Source organism: Maniola jurtina, chromosome 13 (assembly GCF_905333055.1).
Source record: "Maniola jurtina chromosome 13, ilManJurt1.1, whole genome shotgun sequence".
NCBI classification, from domain to species: Eukaryota; Metazoa; Arthropoda; class Insecta; order Lepidoptera; family Nymphalidae; genus Maniola; species Maniola jurtina.
Window position 1 is genome coordinate 7,648,463 of NC_060041.1, and position 20,449 is coordinate 7,668,911.

A 20,449-nucleotide genomic window follows, 5' to 3' on the forward strand; every position below is an offset into this window, starting at 1 on the left:
GCTCACTGCTCACCCAGAACAATTCATTTTTTATAGGGATGTTCATATACAAAAGAATCGATATTTTCATAATCATTCACTAGTAAGTAGCGGCAGGTAGCAAAAGGAAACAATCTGAAAACCGTGAATTTGAAAAAAGAGTTGTGTTCCCGACTAAAAAGTTTACTTTTCAAGACACCGCGCCACTGTGATGAGCCGCGCCGTAGCACGATATAAGTTATTCGTAATCAACGTGATCGACTTGTGTCCAAAGTATACTCGATAAATACTTATCGAATATCGAGTGTAATGAATCTATCCTATCCACATTCGTGATTCGATTCGAGACAGATTCAATCTTTAATCTGTGGTACCTACGAACTACAAAACAAAGGTCCAAAGGTTTTTTATATATTTTTCTATAGATTCAAGATTTTAAATTTTTTAATATAATTTTTAAAATGTTAAGTTTACTGTGTAGAACAGCTAATAAGCTTGGTAAGTAGGAATACAAGTCTAATTTCTCTCATCTCTTAGATAGTAATTTTGTTAACAATAAAGTTGTTTAAATAAATAAATAGTAATAATTCTGTCTGTTTATTTTCGCGCGTATAACTCATAAACCACCAAACTAATTGAGACGAAACTCGTGCAGCTCAAAAGTATCATGTCTTAAATATTATTCTAACTTTGATCAAAACTAGCCCACACTACAGATTGCGAAACTGAGCACAACAGCCTGTTACCTTACTTATATTATTCGATAAATGAAGCACAACTATTAATTTAATTTCGTTCCCTTCAGGTCCAACAAAACCACATTCAAGATGCATAGCCTCTCTTTCGGCCCTTCCTGAAACATATCAGATGTTGTACAAAACCTGCAGAGATTTTGCAGAGCAAGAACTCAAACCGAATGCTGCTAATTTTGACCGAAATCACTTATATCCTGGCGATGCTATTAAGAAAATGGGTGAACTTGGTTTAATGGCAATAGCTACACCAGAACAGTTTGGAGGAACAGGACTTGACTATTTAGCTTACGCGATAGCGTTAGAGGAAATATCTAGAGGCTGTGCATCTGCTGGGGTCATTATGTCAGTAAATAATTCTCTTTACTTAGGGCCCGTGAACCACTGGGGTACTGACAAACAAAAGAAAGAGTTTGTCACACCTTTTTGCACTGGTAAGTACAGGCAATGAAACTAGTTTTAGGAGCTTGTAGCTTTTCAATTTAAAATTTTATTAATGCACCTTTCAGGGGACCAAGTTGGATGTTTTGCTCTCTCTGAGCCAGGGAATGGATCAGATGCTGGCGCCGCATCTACAACCGCTAAAACAAGTGGTGACAAATGGGTTCTTAATGGTACCAAATGTTGGATAACTAATGGTTACGAGAGCAAAGCTTCTGTCGTGTTTGCCACTACAGACAAAAACCTAAAACACAAGGGCATCTCTGCATTCATTGTACCTAAACCTATAAATGGGTTGGAATTGGGTAAGAAAGAAGATAAATTAGGTATCAGAGGATCATCTACCTGTTCCCTCATATTCGAGGACTGCGAGATTCCGAAAGAGAATATCTTGGGTGAGCCTGGATTAGGGTTTAAAATTGCTATGATGACGTTAGATGCAGGTAGAATTGGTATTGCATCACAAGCATTAGGCATAGCACAGGTAAAAAAGAAATCAATGAAAAATATATTACTATTTTAAATAAGTTAAGCATGCTTTTGTGTTTGAATTTTTCAATTACTTACTATTTTTATGCCAAAATAGAGAATATAATATCTTTTTTTTTTCTAGGCATCATTAGATGTGTCTGTAGAATATGCTTCCAAAAGGATGGCATTTGGCAAGCCAATCATGAAGCTACAAGCGATACAAAACAAGTTGGCAGATATGGCTATGCGGCTGGAGTCAGCTAGGCTTCTAACATGGCGCGCAGCTTGGCTCAAAGACAACAAAAAACCTTTCACCAAGGAGGCAGCTATGGCTAAACTAGCAGCATCAGAGGCAGCAACATTTTTATCACATCAATGTATACAGGTAGATATAAGAACATTTCATACTAGATAATGCATACGACTTGGTGGTTTTAGATTTCTAAAATCCTGTGGGAACTATTTTTTTTAAATCCCATAGGAATTCTTTAATTTTCTGGGATAAAAAGTAGCCTATGTCCTTCCCTGGGATGTATCCCAAGTCTGTACCAAATTTCATTAAAATCAGTTCAGCGGTTGGGCCATGAAAACGTAGCAGACACAGACAAACAGACACACACTTTCGCATTTATAATATTAGTATGGAAGTATGGATACAGTAATTCTAATATAGTGTAGATGAGGGAATAGGGACTGTTGTCCATGGAGGACTAAAGTCCATTATCTTGTAGTAGTGTCATGTCATGCTATTCTTAAGTGATCCATTTTTGTCCTCAGTCCTTGGTGGACATCAGTCTGTAATCTGTGCAGGCCCTTACTTAATATATAAAATTGTTTCTTTAAATTGTAGATTCTTGGTGGTATGGGCTATGTATCAGACATGCCTGCAGAGAGACACTACAGGGATGCTAGAATTACCGAGATCTATGAAGGTACTTCAGAAATTCAGAGATTAGTAATTGCCGGACAAATTATCAAAGAATATGGCGTATAATGAATAATAGCTATCATGTTTTACAATATAGACTGATTTTATATTAAAAAATATTTAAAAAGTGTGTTCAGCACAAAATATTGTATAGAAATGTACAATTCTTATGTAAGATAAATGAATTAATGTAAGTTCTTTACTCATATTATGGTTTGTATTGTATTGTATTTTTGATATAAGTATTATTTGATTAAAGTTATTCATGTATTGATGCTACAGAAAATGTTATTAGAAAAATGATTATACAAGTACAAATGGATAATAATTCACAAATTAAACAATGTGTAGTTTGAAATGTGCATATATTTAAAAATAACACTACAGATAAACACAACATTTTATATCTTTTATATGAATTACCTGAGATAATTATAATTGGTGTTTTAAAACCAATGTTATCAATAATATATTATGTAAAATAAATGCTATAAATACAGAAGAGTGATTTATTTACTGGCCAGGGCCTGACAGAGACTTGTCCATAAATTTCCTTTTAGCGAAACACAGCCACCACTTGCTGGGCTTGCCATCTTCTGTGGCAAATACCTACAAAAAAAATCAGATTACAGCAATGACATTTAAAAATCTTCAAATCAAAGTAACTATGCATTGCAGTGCACTGTATGTTGGGAACTTTAAAATCATTGTGGTGTCTGTGATGCTCAGTCAAATTGTATAACACATCTAAACTACGAAAGGGAAATCATGTCTGCCATATTGTAAGTTCTATAGAAATATTTAATTCAAAATATTATTTTCAATTGATTTTGTAGGACAAAATTTATTGTGTACTTATTATTTAATTAATATAATACTTATTAATCATTTATTGCACTGTGAATGCTCTAAAATTTTAGTTGTGATCAGAATCAGCACCATTGTGTATCTTTGACTCGTTCCTCAAGCAGCACCATTAGAATCATGATAAATCAAGTATTACCTTTTCACAAACTCTATTACCCGTTTCATGTCTTAGCTGTTGTAAGTATTGCCTCATCAAATCTGAAAGCCCAAGAATATTCAAATGAATGATTAATTTATTTTTGAATGAATGATTAATTTAATCCTTCAGGTCCAATCCTTCACATTACATACAGTTCTCAGAGATTATATAAATCAAACTTTAGAAAAAGATAAATAATTTGCATCGTTAGTAACGGTCTGCAGCTGACTAATTAGGCCGAGTAACAGTACAAAATTTAAAGAAAAATAAACAGGAAATGATACCTGCTTCTTGGGGACTCGGTTTGGCATAGACAGAATTCAAAGGGAATCCTGGCTCACCCGGAATGTCAAACTTTGATATTGCTAACATGTACATCTCTTGCTGTCCTTGGTTCTTGTTTGAGCATTTTTGCAGCCTTTTTAAACATTCCGAAATGTACAACGTTAAGTAAATAAGTACTCTATCAGCATCAGACTGAAACCAAAAAATATTTTATATACACAAGTGATTTCATAATTATTCAGTAAAAAATATTTATTACATGTAGACCTGAGTATTTCATATTAATTTGAACTTGATATCTCCACATATTGTACCTGTACTGTACTGTACTTGTGCTATAAGACCTACCTACCTACCAAATTTCATAATTCTAGGCCAACAGGCAGTACCCTATAGGTTTCTTGACAAACACAACGGACACAGACAGACAGACAACAAAGTGATCCTATAAGGGTTCCGTTTTTCCTTTTGAGGTACGGAACCCTAAAAATATCTATGTAGCACTATGCTACAGCACTATAATTAGTATTCACTCTAAATTGAGAGAGATGGAGGGATAGTAGAGTAGTGCTTGTAATCCAAGAAATTTATTGGCGTACAGTTTGTCTCTATCGAATTTGAGTATAAAATATAATAGTTACTTACTTTTAATAACAGTGCATATCATGCTAATATCATATTCATGGAATGCACACAGGAAAACAATCATTATATTCTGGTATATGACATAGGTATTGATTGTTTTGATGTTTATGAATATTGGTTTATAAAAATGTTACATACCTTAATTTCATAGAACCTGAAGAAAACATTAGCTTTAAAGTAATTTAAAGCCTCATCAATAATGTCTAATTCAATCTTCGGGCTTGTAGGCGCTGGGCCTCTGAAAGTAGTACGAATAGGCAATAGAGCCAAATTGCCTATTGACTGAGTGTATTCTAAAGTTGAATGATAAGCCTGAAATTACTGAAGCTTTAGGATATGTATATACGTAGTCATTAACCAATATAAAAGTCAATTAGTCATCAGAGGACATGTCGGATGGCCATACACATCTTGATTGATAAGAAAATAAAATAGTAAATACTATGGAATTAGTTATGTACTTACTGGCATTGTTATTAATACCCAATTTTATTCAATATGTTGATAATATAGCACCTAGCAGGTTATATCAAATTCCCTTTTGTAAAAGTAGATATTCGGTAACCTGCAGCCTGCCTACAATCAAAACACAACTTGCCACAACTTTTGGAAAGTTTTTAGGTTTTAGCTCTGTGATTTTCAGGTTTTGACCATTTTTGACAGTTGACAGCTCTCAGCCCACAGACCACTAAAACAAAGAGGTTCGCAGACCATGATTCCAGTCGATAGCTGGCTCTGTCTATGAGGTTCCTCTACTCTGTGGTTTTAAATTGAAACCAATGAATAAAATATTCACTGTGGATTTTGAATGATTGATTTGATATGTTTCGGAATTTTGGAATATAGTGTGCATCATCGATTTTAGAATCGCTTAGTTTTGCTTATTCTGAGGTGTGCATGCTATGGCTAGTAATGTAGTAGATAGTCTATGGCTATGGGCACAGAGTACATTTTTTTAATAACTGGTTTTACGGTTCTGGGTTCTAGTCCTTTTTGGTATTGAAACCATAGAGTAGGATGTATACTGAAACCACAGAGTACTTTTCACCGATACAAGCATCCAGAATTTGGGTTACTTAAGTTTAAAAATTAAAATACGATTGTACATTAAGAGCTTTGTTTATTTGGAGCTTTTTATCATCTTCGGTGGATATATATTATTCTGCAAATATTAAAAATGCCTGCAGACAGTAATGAGGCGGTTATCGAAGTCGAAAGCTCATCACCACATGTTCAAGTGTCAAGCAAATCAAGTGAAGTTATTGACGACACTAAAAGAAAAGATCATTTGCGAGGAATACCCAAATCAGGGCGCTTTTGGAAAACTAAGAAAAACAGGTACCTAATCTTTTATTTCATTTAATCCATAACCTAGGTTATTTTAATGAAGTGTCTATTAGTCGTCGGACCCATCGGAATCCCAATGGATAAGATCACTAGACAATCCATATTATGTTAATGTGTCTGCCTGTTAACTTTCCACGACCCATCCAATTAACTTCCATCTATCCACTACTGTGTATTACATAAAAAAAACTGGAGAAATAAAATATTTACCTTTGTGAATCTTTAAACAGGTTTTCTTCTATAGTAAAAACAAAAGGAATTAAACCAGATTTCCAGAGGAAGACAGCTCTACGTTTAGAATTAAAAAGAACAAAGGAGTTATCTAAACAAATTCAAGAGCAGATGAAGGAAAAAGAGCAGGTTAGAAAGGAAAGACGACGAGAGAATTTGAAACGTACAGAAGAAAATAAGAAAAAGTCAGAAATTGTCCAAGTTATTACTAACACTGCGAAACTGAGGAGGATGAAGAAGAAACAATTAAGGTTTATTGAGAAAAGAGACACTAACAAAGAAATAAAAGCAGTAAAATAAAAAAAATACTTAACTTGTACTTTTTTCAAAAACCACTGAAAGAGTAGCCTTAACCTGAGAAATGCCACATCATGAAGCAAAAGTGAGGCCATTATTTGTCCGTTTACGGCCAAAATCCATATACAATATTATTAATCCGAAAGTGTCTGTCTGCTAGCTTTTCACCGTTTCATGGTCTAACAGTTTAACTGATTTTGATGATATATGGTACAGAGTTAGCTTACCTCTCGGGGACATTCATAAACTACTTTTATCCCAGAAAATCAAAGAATTCCCATGGGATTCCTAAAGGCCTATAAGTTTAATTGATTCATAGGTACAATGGTCGCTTGCGTTCCAGAAATTGACATAATTTAACTTTTTATTCCCAATAAATCAGTTCCCTAAAAACCTAAATCCACACAAAGTTGCATGCATAGGACGAAGTCGCATACATAAAATCAGTCTTATCTGTAATCTGTTGATTAGCTTGAGTTAACAATGTCATTAACAAATATTATTAAGTAATATAATATAGGTAAATTATATTAATAATAAATTAAGATTACAGATGATGTTACAAATAGAATAAATAGGTTGATTATTATTATTTAATGGCCGAAATTAATAATAATTAGATAGATTGTAGATAAGTTATTAAGCAGAATTCTTGGGCAGAATTATTATTTGTCAAAAAATACCATACCATGTGTGTGACAAAATAAAACATTGTGAAGTAACTTTTCAACAGGTTACAAGATAGAATTTGATTATAATTTTTGGTTGTTGGTGGTTAGGGTAACAGAAACAGTGGGGAGTGATGTGCTTAGTCAACCAATCTGTGAGACAACATGATCATTTTATCACATTGCCTTTATTATATACTAGCTGATGCCCGCAGCTTCGCCCGCGTGGATTGGTCAGATCCCCTGCAGCATCAGGATTGAGGAGTTGGACTCCAAATTTTTTATGAAACAATGTCGCAAAGTTCCTCTATCAATTAAAAAAGAAATGACGCAAATCGGTTCAGAAATCTCGGAGATTTCGGTGTACATAGGTAGAAAAACACAACTCCCTTTTTGAAAGTCGGTTAAAAAAGTAGCCTATGTTACGCCCTGGTCAATCCTCTACTTGCCTGTGAAAGTCCCGTCAAAATCGGTTCAGCCGTTCCAAAGATTAGCCTTTTCAAACAGACAGACAGACAGACAAAAATTTTAAAAACGTGTGATTCAGTTATGGTATCGTTCAAATAACCATATGAGCTTAATATGAGGTAGTTATTTCGAAATTACAGACAGACACTCCAATTTTATTTATTAGTATAGATAATCTTTGATCTTCGGAACATCATTGCTTTACTTCATTTTGACACCCTGTCTCTCACTCAAAGAAGCATCTGTCTGAAATGTATTTAATGAAGATGTCAACTTTTGCAGTCATAATGCAAAGTAATGTAGATTTGACAAGAGGATTATTAAATAAAATTAACACATTCATCTAATATTTTTATTAAGTATTGTTAGTAAATTTTCACACATACATATAAAAATATTAAATGCATTTTCCTAGTTTTAGGTAAGTAGAATGTCATGTGTGGGCAATATTTACATTCTTACATGTGATGAGACAGATATAGCTTACTTGTGTTACATCAATTTTACAAGTTAGTTATATGTACAAAAATGAAAAACGGTCAAGTGCGAGTCAGTCTCGCCTACCAAAAGTTCCGTAGCTTGAAAAGAAATGTGAATTAATAGTTATTTGATTAAATTGGATCCAGTTATGCCAAAATGTATCAAGCCACATTATATTGATTTTGAGAAAATAGTGTTATAAGTTTTGCTCATTGTTCAAAAAGTTTGTCTAGTTGTTTAAGATTTTCTATTATTTCACATTTTTCATTCATAAGACTTCAAAAGAGGCTTCAAAATTAAAAAATAAGTTTAAGTTCCTACCTATCTTAAATTTTGGAAGTAAAGCCTTTTTATATGCACTGACTGGAACCCTACTTTGAAATTGCGGCCCCATTTTTATTTGACAATCTTTTTTAATTATTTCATCAGCAATAAGTTTGGACGAGTTTTATTTAAAATAATCCGAAATTGACAGCATTAGTAGTTACTGAAATAAGCAGGTGTGATAGACGAGCAGACTAAGTCGCACCATAAGGCTTCCTTTTTACAAAAACATTCATTATTGATTATTTATTTACCAAAATACGAATACAAAATCATTGGCAAAAGAAATCATTTTAGAGATATCATAAACATATTTTTGTTTCGGTTCTGTGCCTAGGTCTGATCATGAAATATGTTTTTTCTTTGCTTAGAAATTTTAATAACTTTTGGAGTTATGAGCCGCAACATGACAATTTCGTTGATCTTATTTACCAACTTGGTTATCTTCAATACATAACCGAAGGTATAGCTATTCCTTAAAAGGCTATAAAAATCTGCTGCGCTTTATATAGCAAACAAGCTGCCGGTAGATTTAAGACCACATCTCAAAGGGTCAGGCTATAGCACAGAATCGAAATAAACCAATGTAAGGGAATAAAATGGAATTTTCAGGCCTTGGCTCCTAATTACTTGCCAGCTGATGGGTACTGAACTGAGAAGGGGGATCGCTCAAGATCTCCCCCAGGCAGTCTTATGCAGCACGAGGAAGAGACAGCATGTAGTTAGTTGATGAGGGAATGGGATAGGGTTATAAGGTACCACCCACTTCATGACCGTAATTATACGATAGGTAATCTCAAAAGGTAGACCTACTACAGCAAGACCTGAAACATCAAATTTTCTTCCCCTCATGGGAAAAACTGGTCAGTTAAATGAGCTTAAAATGTACTTTTCTAATGCACAATAAAGTCAACCAGTTCACTCAAGATCAGTAAAGTTATCCTTACCACACATCTTAAAATTGTTACACTGAAAATTAATCAAAAACATTCTAGTTTAAGAAGCCTCAATATACAATATCATCACGACCATTACAAAACAATACTGCTGTTCACTATATCACTTTCACACAATAAACTTCATAATTAGATAGGTACTAAAATGTAAAAATAAGAGAAGTATAAAAATTTACAAAAAGAAAATAAAAAATCACGACTACTGAAACACTTAATTTTTAATAATTAAGTAGGTATTATACATAATTTATAAAGTAACATTTTTTAGTTAAATTCCATCAAATACTTTACAACATTTCTTGCTGTTTCATTTTTATAACATTTGATTAGTCTAAATTCTAGTTCAGACTAATATTTTTCTATAATACTTTTTAACAGATAGAAAACTTTGTTTTTAACATCAGTCTAAGGCAGTGATAACAAAATTTGTTCATATTATTACAAGAATAAATCTTAGATTCTAAGGGATCTATTACTTTGTATGAAGATAAAAAGATTTTTAAGTAATAAATAATTAATTATTCTCATTATGACAGGCATGCTGAATATTTACCATTATTTGAGTTATTTTTCAATAAAATTATTTGAATGGTTCCTTTTATCCACAAATTAATTCTCTAAAGATACTTACTATACAAGAAGTTACATGTTCTTGTAAATTAGATGCCTAATACAGAGAATGCTGTGTAAGTAACGTAAAAACATGATTTTTTGAAAATTATATTCGAGTCTGCATAGATGAAAAGAGATTCAAAATAGATATATTTTTAAATTAAAGGTGTTCCTTAAAAATAATTATTTTTGTTATTTTATCCAGAAAAGCGATTTATTAAATTTATTCATCTTTAACCCTGAAATAGTAAATTATTTTTTAATTCCTATAAATTAATCTCAATAATATAGTATTTGTTGAGATACTTAATGAGTAAACAAAATAAAACCCATTGCAAAAAAATGGGCGGTTCTCTGATGAAGTTCTGATTACACAAGAAATTGTGTATCCTGAACAAAAGTAAAGAGGAGTATGGTATTTTCTCTGAAGAAGCTCTGCTTTCACTATGTGAAAGGCCAAGACCAAGAGAACGCTATGCAAATACTGTGTTCTGAAGAAATCACTTCTTATGGTAGGGGCTCATACAGTTCATTTGTATAGGCGCCAGTTTTTTTGCAATGGTGTGTATCATGGTCGATTGAAAAAATATAACTATGCACTCTTTGAATCGAAAATCGCAACTTGAAAAAATACTTTTTAAAATTATTATTATAACAAAATCAAACCAACTAACCTATAAATAAAAGTGCATCTTTAATAAATATTGTTTGTTATCATTTCTTAGGTCATAAAATATATAATAAGAATGAGATAAATAATAATAACAAATCAGTACCAGTATAGATTTCGTGCATTGAATTAAAACCAATTACGCACAGTCGACAGTGCGTAATGGCTCTAAAAATCATACTAGAAGTTAGTAATATCGATTAAGTTCCTTTCTGAAATGATTTCATAATATTAACTTTATGTAACTGATTGTACATTACAGCCGATGCCATAACAATTTATGTCCAATTTTTTTTTAATTTCCTTTTTCTGCATCCGTTTTCTTATAGTGCGCGCAAAAAAGTAGTGGAATCTGAACATGAGGCGTACAAGGGCTTGTGTATTTTACCGTAGTCTAGACCTGCGCCAACCGCCATGTTTCAACTTCAGATTGGACTACTTGTTTTGCGCATACTCTACCTAAGAAAAAATGATTAGGTATAAGTACGCAACAGGTTGAGATAGATGGAAATCGGGATATGAGTCGTGTAGACGCCCCGCACACCCACACGTCGCCCGCGCTCACCCGCACGTCTCGCCCGCGCACACCCGCAGCTGTTAGCGCGGAAGCTGTGCGGGTGTGCGGGGCGTCGGAAGCCCGGTTTTTTTTTGTTTAAATCTCGATTTTTGGGAGTTTTTTCCATCTGGAAAATGCCACTCCGTAAGGCCACATTATATTATACTTAACCACTTATTTAAGGCCTTCTTGTACAGCCGTAACAGTGCCCTAGCCTCATCCGACAGAGGTTGGGATAGGGCACCGTTACAGCCGCCGACCTGGCGAAGAATGGGAAATCTATTGCAGATCTCCCATCTCTCCGCCTCGTTCCGCACACATTCCACTAATAAATGGTGTACGTCCTCCGGTAAGCCCGGTTGCCATCCTAACCTGTCGCGCACTTATAGATTGGCAAGTATATACCTTGGTTGTGCATGGAATATGGATACTTTGAATGGTAAATACAGTCAACTCTTAATAGCAGAAATAACTTTATGAAAAACATCTATGATAATGACAAATAAATGTACAGAGTTTTCAGTTCAAAGATACTTTGAAACATCTTCAAGTTTCTTACGACAAAATTGAACATAATTATTATCCGTTGAAACCACTTAAATAGACGTATTATACAAGTACGCAGGAGGAAGTGGGCCATGCAAAATGACAGTTATTTTTTATGCCTATTTGAAGCTTCCACCAAGCGTACCGGGATGGGAATTAAATTTGGCTCTTATCGTCAAGTGGTCTTCGTGTTAACACTATGTTTTATCACTAAACATTTAGTTCCGCGTACGCTCGCATGACGTTCACTACCACTATCAGCATCAAAATAATGAAAATCAAGTTGCTTCAAAAACAAGTCGGCAATCGCAGGTCCAGCGTGCTTGTATTAGTGGAGGTCAGTGGTTGTAACATTTATTTAAACGAAAGTAAAATAAATAAATATCAATTGAGTCAATATAGTAGGTATTTTCAAGTAATGTAAACTTCATAAAATATTTAATAACAAAACGTGCGTGCTATCCCTCCTCCAGTACGCAAATAGAACGCATCTTTCACAATACTCTTCTAATCTCACGCCTAGAAATTTAATATCCTTACTCTTCTAAAGTTCCAATCTACAGTTTGTTTTATTTTACAATTTGATTTTATCTAAAATACGCATTATAAAATAGGTAGTATCTAAAGAAGATGTACTAACTGGAGATGTCCAGGCTTCAGTAGCGTTGTCCGTAAGCCGCGCACACGCAGTCACACGTCAAAGTCTGCGCCCAGCTTGCCGGCCGGCGGAATGAAGGGCTCGCTCCACATTCTCCTGAGATCGCCCTGGTCAAATTGATAAGCGTTTACAGATCGCGTCTACGCAGAAAAGAGTCTTACGCAACACTACTAGAGTAAGGATGGTATGTTATCACCTACCAGAGGTTCGACGAAGCCATCTAGACAGGAACCTATCGAAAAAGGGTGACGATAGACCACGAGATCAAAGGCGCCGGACTACTATGTCTCCTCATACGGTGCTATTACTACGCAAAGAAACTATACTCGCTCTCCAGGAAATAGCCCAGCAGCGAGCAGTGGAAGTACGTCAGCCGTTACCTTGACGTACGCCATGGTGAGCAGCGGCAGCAGCGTGAAGGGCACGAGGTAGAGCAGCGCGGGCTGTGCCGCCTTGAACACCTCGGCCGACACCGTCGCCGTCAGCAGCCCCAGGAAATAGCCCAGCAGCGAGCAGTGGAAGTACGTCAGCCGTTACCTTGACGTACGCTATGGTGAGCAGCGGCAGCAGCGTGAAGGGCACGAGGTAGAGCAGCGCGGGCTGTGCCGCCTTGAACACCTCGGCCGACACCGTCGCCGTCAGCAGCCCCAGGAAATAGCCCAGCAGCGAGCAGTGGAAGTACGTCAGCCGTTACCTTGACGTACGCCATGGTGAGCAGCGGCAGCAGCGTGAAGGGCACGAGGTAGAGCAGCGCGGGCTGCGCCGCCTTGAACACCTCGGCCGACACCGTCGCCGTCAGCAGCCCCAGGAAATAGCCCAGCAGCGAGCAGTGGAAGTACGTCAGCCGTTACCTTGACGTACGCCATGGTGAGCAGCGGCAGCAGCGTGAAGGGCACGAGGTAGAGCAGCGCGGGCTGCGCCGCCTTGAACACCTCGGCCGACACCGTCGCCGTCAGCAGCCCCAGGAAATAGCCCAGCAGCGAGCAGTGGAGGAAGTACGTCAGCCGTTACCTTGACGTACGCCATGGTGAGCAGCGGCAGCAGCGTGAAGGGCACGAGGTAGAGCAGCGCGGGCTGCGCCGCCTTGAACACCTCGGCCGACACCGTCGCCGTCAGCAGCCCCAGGAAATAGCCCAGCAGCGAGCAGTGGAAGTACGTCAGCCGTTACCTTGACGTACGCCATGGTGAGCAGCGGCAGCAGCGTGAAGGGCACGAGGTAGAGCAGCGCGGGCTGCGCCGCCTTGAACACCTCGGCCGACACCGTCGCCGTCAGCAGCCCCAGGAAATAGCCCAGCAGCGAGCAGTGAAAGTACGTCAGCCGGGAACCCTAGGCATATACAAAGTAGATCATAACTTTCAAAACTGGTAGTAGGGTTTTTGTCAAATGACTAAGAGGATGAAAGCCGCAGGAATGATCTTGTATGGGAGCAGGTGATGTGCATTTGACTGTAACAATAGGAATATTTTCCTTTGGACTATTGTCATTTGTTATGTTTGGGGTTCTTATGTGTTTACTACTGCATGTGTATATACAGAGTACTATACACTGTACAGGGCCAAGTAGCGGAAACTTAGTTTGCGCGATTCAGGTTTCATGGGGATAGATTAAAGATACCTGTGGCGATATTTAGCTTGTCAGTTGTAAGTTACTTCGACGCAGACCCGCAGCGCGTAATAGCTGTTATCCTTCGTCCATCCTTTTGTATGTAGACACCGTGGTAACCTAGTGTAAATAATTAAAAGGACAGTATAGATAAATAATAATCTTACCATAGATCTTGGTCCAGGTACTTGACCCATTTGGCAAACGAGATTCGCCTTCTTGTAGGCGTCATATCGCAACACGAAACACAGTAATAAACCCGGCATCACTATGTCTCCGAGACCTAAAAGAATAAAAACATTGTATCAGTGAAAAAGTAACTGTTGCATAAAACAGCTCTTTTCAATATTCAATAGGATTCAAATAACAACATTTGGCCATAGATAAAAACATACGTACAAGGTTTTGTATAAATGTCATACTCTAGTTATTTAAGTTTTGCTGTAAATGCGCAATGAAATAGTATGCCCATTGGAAGCATGAAGATACTTAGTATTTTTATAGTGCCACCAGACACTTGCGACAAACAATATACAGCAAGCATCAGCAAAACCGTGTTTAGCTTGCCTGCCAATCGGATCGAACGGTAAGCGCTCCCAAGTGTTGGCAAGCATATGCACTATGCACCCGTCTACACGCTTGCCATTTGCTGTTTTCGAAAGCGTTGGCGGTACCATTGTAACACTAACCGAGCATAGAAAAGTGTCCTTGATGGTGCATGGAAGGGAACACGAGCTTCGCGGGCAGAGACAGTTTGGGCGCGTCCCGCATGGCGCCGCCGAGCTGGAGCCGCCGCGCCACTACGTTCATTGGGTTCTCAGCTGGTCTGGAGATACAATTTTATATCCCATGATTCCGTAATAGATGGCAAAGCCGTACCGCAAACCGATTTAACGTCCGGTACGTGCCGTGATGCCCAATCAGGGACATGGGTTGAATGAAACTGCTATAGCCCTTCCAAGTCGGACCGCTTCCATCTTAGGCTGAGATCGTGCTTCAACTTTGCTTAGACTTAAGTTTCGGTTAAAACGGGATAGATTTATGTCGCCGATATAACGCAGTCTCGTTTTAACAGTCTTAAGTCTGAGCAAAGTCAAAGTACCCTCTATAGACCTCGGCCTTAGACTGCATCATCACTTATGATCAGGTGAGATCGCAGTCAGGGGCTAACTTGTATCAGAATAATAATAAAAACAAATTTTGAGAGCATGACACTGGACGAATCTTTAATAACAATGAGTCCAGTACCTATTATTCATCCTGATCACAATCCCTGAATTAATATACGAACAATGTCCACAAGTTTCACTGACCTGGTAGCAACCTTAACCATGACGTTGGTGGTGAAGATGTAGGAAGAGAAGAACACCCAGAACACGTCGTACAGCAGCAGGCCGGTCAGCAGCAGCGTGGACACCTTCAGCGACGGCAGGCGGATCAGCGCGATGAACGTTACGCACAGCCCCATGCCCATCGCTGCGGGACAAGGGAAACTGTGAGTTGCGAAGGTAGAGGTAGCACGACATTAGTGACAACGCGCTCAGCGAGGCCACTCCGTCGCCAGCCACATACTGGCCCAGTGGTGTCAAGAGGCACAAATACATACCATCCATAAGTAGCCAGTGCCCTGTGAGCACCCACACGGCGACTATGGCGGCGGCCAGCAGCGCGGCGGCAAGTTCGGGCGCGGTGTAGCGGCCGCACAGCGCACTCCGCGAGGCCACTCCGCCGCCCGCCACATACTGGCACAGTGGCGTCAAGAGGAACGCTAGCGCTGCACACGCTATTACTGGTAAACAATATAAACAATTATAAATTTATTACTGTATTAATAAGGGTATTTCACCTGCAATCTAAATCGGGGCAACTTACTTGCAGTGCATATGGCGACTAGCGTCTGCATCGAGTCGAAGAAGAAGAACATGATAAGCAGCGCCACAGACGAGCCCAGAGGGAAGCACAACGCCTGCATTGTGCTTAGCGTTTGTACATCTGCAAATATCATAGTAATCTTTACAAATGAACTGAGTAAGTAGGCTTTGAAGGAAATTCTTCTAACGCTTCTAGGAACCCAACGTCATTTTCTATGATCAGAAACACTACATGGTAGCCTGTTTCTGGTCACAATTTTTTTTATCTGATTTAAGGTGGGTTTTCGAGCCGAGCGTCTGTCGCGACGTAGCTGACACCTCGACTCGAAAGTCAAGCTTAACATGTTAGACGTGGCGTCGGGACTAGTGGCCTATCAAATGTTTCCAGCCTCAACTCACTACTGTTACACGACGAGCTGGTGGTCGACTTCCCGCCACCGAGCAGGCTGGCCTCTCTTTCCTTCTCTGCTCTCTCCCGTGCCTCGCGCTCCATGTTGAGGGAACGGAAGCTGCCGTAGACTATCAGCAGCATAGAAATAAGGCATGCTGACACTCTGAAAATAATTTTTATTATGGTTAAGATTTTAGCAGTCAAGTGTTTTTATGTCATAACCCTGTTACATCAATATTTAGTATCTTTCACCTTTTATTAGCAATAAGATCAGTTTTTTTTTGTCATTTAGCTGTTAAATTAAAATAATATATACCTACAAACTTTTCTTTTTGGAAACAACACAAAGAGAATTTAAATTTTAATCTCTATTTCCTAAAATTACTAAGGAAAACTACAGAGTCAATATTTATAGATGCGATTAATCATCATCATACAACGTGTAAAATGTTTTCTTCTATTAGCTATGAATGTTGTATAGTTTACATAGGTTCCATAATAGAGGTCATCTAGTACGTAAAGTAAGTGTATGTAATACTGATATCTAAATATTTGAAGCGAACAAGATAACATCCTTGTTCTATTAATTTAGGTTACAAACTACAGTAGACATGAGATAGTTAGTAGATATCAAGAAATATTATTTGCTTAGTCAACAGTGTCAGAATTATATTTTTATTAATTAGCTCATGCCCGCAATACGTTCACACGTATTTAGGTTTTTACCTGACTGCGGCAAAGCCAAAAGGAAGGGTTAAGATTTTAGCAGTCTATGTATGTAGTATATTACATGAAAAAAATTGGGGGTATCAAAAATTTTTTTTACTATTGTATCGAGTGGGGTGTCAAATGAAAGAGGAAAATATTTTGAGTTCTTAAATATAAATGTAGTACATTAAAATATACCAAGCAACAGAAAAACAATTTTACTATAACATTTCAGCGTTTATTTTGGATTTACTGAAAATCCTTGCTTGCTTGGCTTCGTGTTATAGAGAAAACCAAATGAAATATCCAAGTTTCTTGACTCAGCAGTTTGAGTTGTAGTTTAGAGTCCGTATATTTCTCATTTTATAGCTATATCTATATTAAATAGATGTAGTTTTGACTTTTCTTTTTATATGATGGCAATACTTGATTTAGGTTCTCCTTTTTAAGGGTTCTGTTCCTAAAGGCTAAAAACAGAGCCTTATAAATGTCACTACTGTCTCTCTGTCTGGGCTTTACACTAGGAATTTAGACACTTCAAGATTGGCCTGAAACTGGTCAGGAAGAAACAAAAAAAGTCGAAAGTTTTAGCTTTGGACTAGGTGCTCTGGGCATTTCGAATCCCCTAGGCCAATCGCTAGGTGACGGCAGGCATTTCCGCATTTATAACACATAGATAAATCGCCTACTGCACAGGTACACGGTCAGCGGTACGTGAAACGAACTGTACTTCTAGTTACTACTTAAGTTAATGACTGGCGACAAATAATTTCATTGTTCTGAGTACTATGTTTTGTGCCGTTATAAAACACAATATAGGTATTATTGTCCTAATTAATTCCTTCCAACGAGAAACGATTGTGTTAGTCAGTGACCAGTGTCATTGAACTGATGTAACTACTGTTTACTTCACCTTTTCATAGAATATGTTTACTTAGGTGAAATCAACTAAATAGACCTTTCAAAAAAAAAGGTCAAGTGCGAATCGGACTCGCACACATCGGGTCCCGTACAAGAAATAACACTTTATTTTTTTTGTGATGTAACCACAAATTCACGGTTTTCGGATTTTTCCCTATACTTGTGCTATAAGACTGCTACCTTCCAAACATGACTCTAGGTCAAATGAAAGTGCCCTATAGGCCTTGACGGGACTTGAAAGACACAACAGACAGATAGACAACGAAGTGATCTTCTAAGGGATCCTTTTGTTCTGGAGATACGCAACCTTAAAAATAACACTTACTACTCTTTCTATTGATGATAACATTCTGATAATCAAAAGTTTGTTATATAGATACACAGAATATTATAGTCATGATTCTATAATATTTACTTACTTAGAAGAGTCCATAATTGAGTAGGCCCATTTGTACTCCTGATATTCCATATTAGCTCCCACCTGTGCCATCTCAGAAACTCTGCGAGCCCTGCCAGCTATACTTCACCAGACCAAAATTTTGGAGCTCACTAAAAAAACTATTATATCAATGACTTGTATTTGATTTTTTATACGTATTTTGTAACACTGATCAGAATTGTACATGGTAATGGTACTATGTGAGTAGCCTTTATACAAATGCCAACAACAACTGTGCAAAGTTTCAACTCAATCAGATGAACAATGTGTGAACACATAGATAATGAACGAATACAAACATATATTTGACACATCTATATTATTAGAAGATTTGTGATTACAATTTTTAACTTTGATAAAGTTTTAATTTTTTACAAATCTTACAATTCAAATATTTTGTTTGATGAATATAATAATGTTCACACTCAAATATTAGTTTTCAATTAGTTACAGACCAATCAAAGACTTGTGATGCATGATATTCAAACACATGAAAAGCAAGTGATGTACTTCATAACAAGTTGATATGATGATCTTAAATAATAATAATATTTGGTATAAGTGTGAGAAATAAATCTTTAGCTATAATATCATGATGTTCCTAACAATACTAAATTAAACCCAAATCCCACACAATATAAAACAAAGTTTTAATAGTTGCTTTGTAACATCCATAACTCACACTGCTAGCAAATATCCCAATGTGGATGGAAATAGCAATTTACAGCCCAGTAACATTCTAAGGACGAGGCAAATCTGAGTACTTCCAAAGTATTTTATACTAAACAGGCTGGCTGAGGCTGTTGTTATTTGGGCTGAGATTTGTCTAGTCTAGTACTTTTCTCTCATTTGTGAGGAAATTATAAATAAAAGAATATTGGAAGTCTTGATTTTCAGGGATAAAAAGTAGCTTACATCTGACTCCAGGATGCCAGCTATTTCTGTACAAAACACATGATGTCTGCAACTTATTGTGTGAGGATTTAGGGTTTTAAAAATCCTGTGGAAACTATTTGGATTTCTGGTATAAAAAGTAGCTTATGTCCTTTTCTGATATGCAAACTTTCTATAGTAAATTTCATCAAAATCAGTTAAATGGAGTTACCTGAAGCTAGCAGACAAACAGGCAGACACACTTTCGCATTTACAACATTAATATGGATATTAACAACAACTCATTGGTACAGAGATAGCTTGCATCCCCGGGACTGATATAGACTATATTTATTCTCAGAAAATCCAAGATACCACAAGATTTAAAAAATTTAAATGCACATGGCCAAGCAGTGGGGGATCATTTGTATATGAACTGAACATAAGTATTTAAATTAATCTGTTTTATGTGTTAGACATGTGTAGTTATTTATAGCAATTTTTGTTTATTTTATTAGATTTATACAGAATTCCAGTAAACATAGAATTGTTATACAAAATAGGAAATACCTACTCATTTTACTGTATTAAATTCTTCAAGTCACTTTTGAGAATTGATGGTAAAAGTAGCTACTTAGGCAGCAAGAAGCATTCTGCATTATCTACTTGATTGGACTTTTTTGGCTGATAAAATTTTAGACTGATCTTATAACAAAAGTAAGATATTTCAAATTAAGTAGAGCACGAACAAAAAGAACAAATTGAAGTGAAAGGAAACGACTGTACTTAGTTTGATATTACGAAAAAAAGCCCGTGTACAGAAATAAAGTTACACTGAACGAATTTATACCAATGTATCTGATACATATAAGGACTGAATAAATCTAGGTATGTATTAAGTATTAATTAGACGCTTTCTTAACTATCACGGAACAATTCACAACAATAATACTAACCAAGGACGGAAGCCGCCCCTAATTTTGAACACTTTTAGCCCCTTGTTTCCATGTTTAACTTCTTTTTGATTATTGAGATTCTCCTTACATTAGTAAATACTCTTAGAAATAAATATTTATAATAAATATTCTAGGTTTAATTTACATTTGATTTGTCGATCGACATCACAGAGTACATTAAAAATATCGACATTCGACAGCCATCATATCACAGACATGAGACAGCCACAGCCATTTAGCATAGACCAGGAAATTAAATCCTATATGTTATTGGTCTGTGGCCATTTAGCCAGATTACCTAGGTAGGTATAGGACTTCGTTTGTGATGGCGTTTGCTGGCGCGCGTGCTATGCTTGTTTGGAGTGTT

At 36.9% G+C, this 20,449-nt stretch overlaps 4 protein-coding genes across 5 annotated transcripts; 2 read left to right on the plus strand and 2 right to left on the minus strand.

Moving 5' to 3' along the window:
* The first annotated feature begins 333 nt into the window (after nt 1-333).
* On the plus strand, nt 334-2,864 carry LOC123871116 (short-chain specific acyl-CoA dehydrogenase, mitochondrial). The gene is made up of 5 exons (XM_045914714.1): nt 334-477; nt 785-1,165; nt 1,241-1,656; nt 1,786-2,028; nt 2,494-2,864. The coding sequence occupies exons 1-5, from the start codon at nt 441-443 to the stop codon at nt 2,635-2,637; spliced, it is 1,221 nt and encodes a 406-aa protein (XP_045770670.1). The 5' UTR covers nt 334-440; the 3' UTR covers nt 2,638-2,864.
* Nucleotides 2,865-2,919: 55 nt separating this feature from the next.
* On the minus strand, nt 2,920-5,144 carry LOC123871125 (actin-related protein 2/3 complex subunit 3). The gene is made up of 5 exons (XM_045914731.1): nt 4,973-5,144; nt 4,646-4,819; nt 3,862-4,054; nt 3,575-3,636; nt 2,920-3,180 (listed from the first exon to the last, which is right to left on the minus strand). Exons 1-5 carry the CDS (start codon nt 4,976-4,978, stop codon nt 3,085-3,087), a joined length of 531 nt encoding a protein of 176 aa, XP_045770687.1. The 5' UTR covers nt 4,979-5,144; the 3' UTR covers nt 2,920-3,084.
* A 399-nt stretch (nt 5,145-5,543) lies between these two features.
* Nucleotides 5,544-6,401, plus strand: LOC123871126 (coiled-coil domain-containing protein 86). The gene is made up of 2 exons (XM_045914732.1): nt 5,544-5,845; nt 6,085-6,401. The coding sequence occupies exons 1-2, from the start codon at nt 5,685-5,687 to the stop codon at nt 6,383-6,385; spliced, it is 462 nt and encodes a 153-aa protein (XP_045770688.1). The 5' UTR covers nt 5,544-5,684; the 3' UTR covers nt 6,386-6,401.
* A 1,455-nt stretch (nt 6,402-7,856) lies between these two features.
* LOC123871115 (signal peptide peptidase-like 3) lies at nt 7,857-20,280 on the minus strand. 2 transcript variants are annotated; one of them, XM_045914713.1, is made up of 10 exons: nt 20,083-20,280; nt 18,234-18,363; nt 16,194-16,348; nt 15,796-15,915; nt 15,530-15,712; nt 15,237-15,399; nt 14,613-14,749; nt 14,091-14,206; nt 13,489-13,647; nt 7,857-12,427 (listed from the first exon to the last, which is right to left on the minus strand). In XM_045914713.1, exons 2-10 carry the CDS (start codon nt 18,302-18,304, stop codon nt 12,353-12,355), a joined length of 1,179 nt encoding a protein of 392 aa, XP_045770669.1. In that variant the 5' UTR covers nt 18,305-18,363; nt 20,083-20,280; the 3' UTR covers nt 7,857-12,352. The 2 variants fall into 2 exon arrangements, 1 of the variants encoding a protein (XP_045770669.1); XR_006797214.1 differs by having other exon boundaries at nt 12,346-12,427; nt 13,015-13,647.
* Nucleotides 20,281-20,449: the final 169 nt, after the last annotated feature.

Excerpts from the sequence above, each read along its gene's own strand:
- LOC123871126 (XM_045914732.1), top strand. The coding sequence starts at position 5,685 with ATGCCTGCAGACAGTAATGAGGCGGTTATCGAAGTCGAAAGCTCATCA. Across the intron at positions 5,846-6,084 it reads TGGAAAACTAAGAAAAACAG|GTTTTCTTCTATAGTAAAAA; the intron begins GTACCTAATCTT and ends ATCTTTAAACAG.
- LOC123871115 (XM_045914713.1), bottom strand. The coding sequence starts at position 18,304 with ATGGCACAGGTGGGAGCTAATATGGAATATCAGGAGTACAAATGGGCC. Across the intron at positions 13,648-14,090 it reads TACCTGGACCAAGATCTATG|GGTTCCCGGCTGACGTACTT; the intron begins GTAAGATTATTA and ends GTATATGCCTAG. Across the intron at positions 12,428-13,488 it reads TCACCATGGCGTACGTCAAG|GGCGATCTCAGGAGAATGTG; the intron begins GTAACGGCTGAC and ends CAATTTGACCAG.
- LOC123871125 (XM_045914731.1), bottom strand. Across the intron at positions 4,055-4,645 it reads TCAGGTTCTATGAAATTAAG|TCTGATGCTGATAGAGTACT; the intron begins GTATGTAACATT and ends TTTTGGTTTCAG. Across the intron at positions 3,181-3,574 it reads GTAATAGAGTTTGTGAAAAG|GTATTTGCCACAGAAGATGG; the intron begins GTAATACTTGAT and ends TTTTTTTTGTAG.
- LOC123871116 (XM_045914714.1), top strand. The coding sequence starts at position 441 with ATGTTAAGTTTACTGTGTAGAACAGCTAATAAGCTTG. Across the intron at positions 1,166-1,240 it reads TGTCACACCTTTTTGCACTG|GGGACCAAGTTGGATGTTTT; the intron begins GTAAGTACAGGC and ends TGCACCTTTCAG. Across the intron at positions 2,029-2,493 it reads TATCACATCAATGTATACAG|ATTCTTGGTGGTATGGGCTA; the intron begins GTAGATATAAGA and ends TTTAAATTGTAG.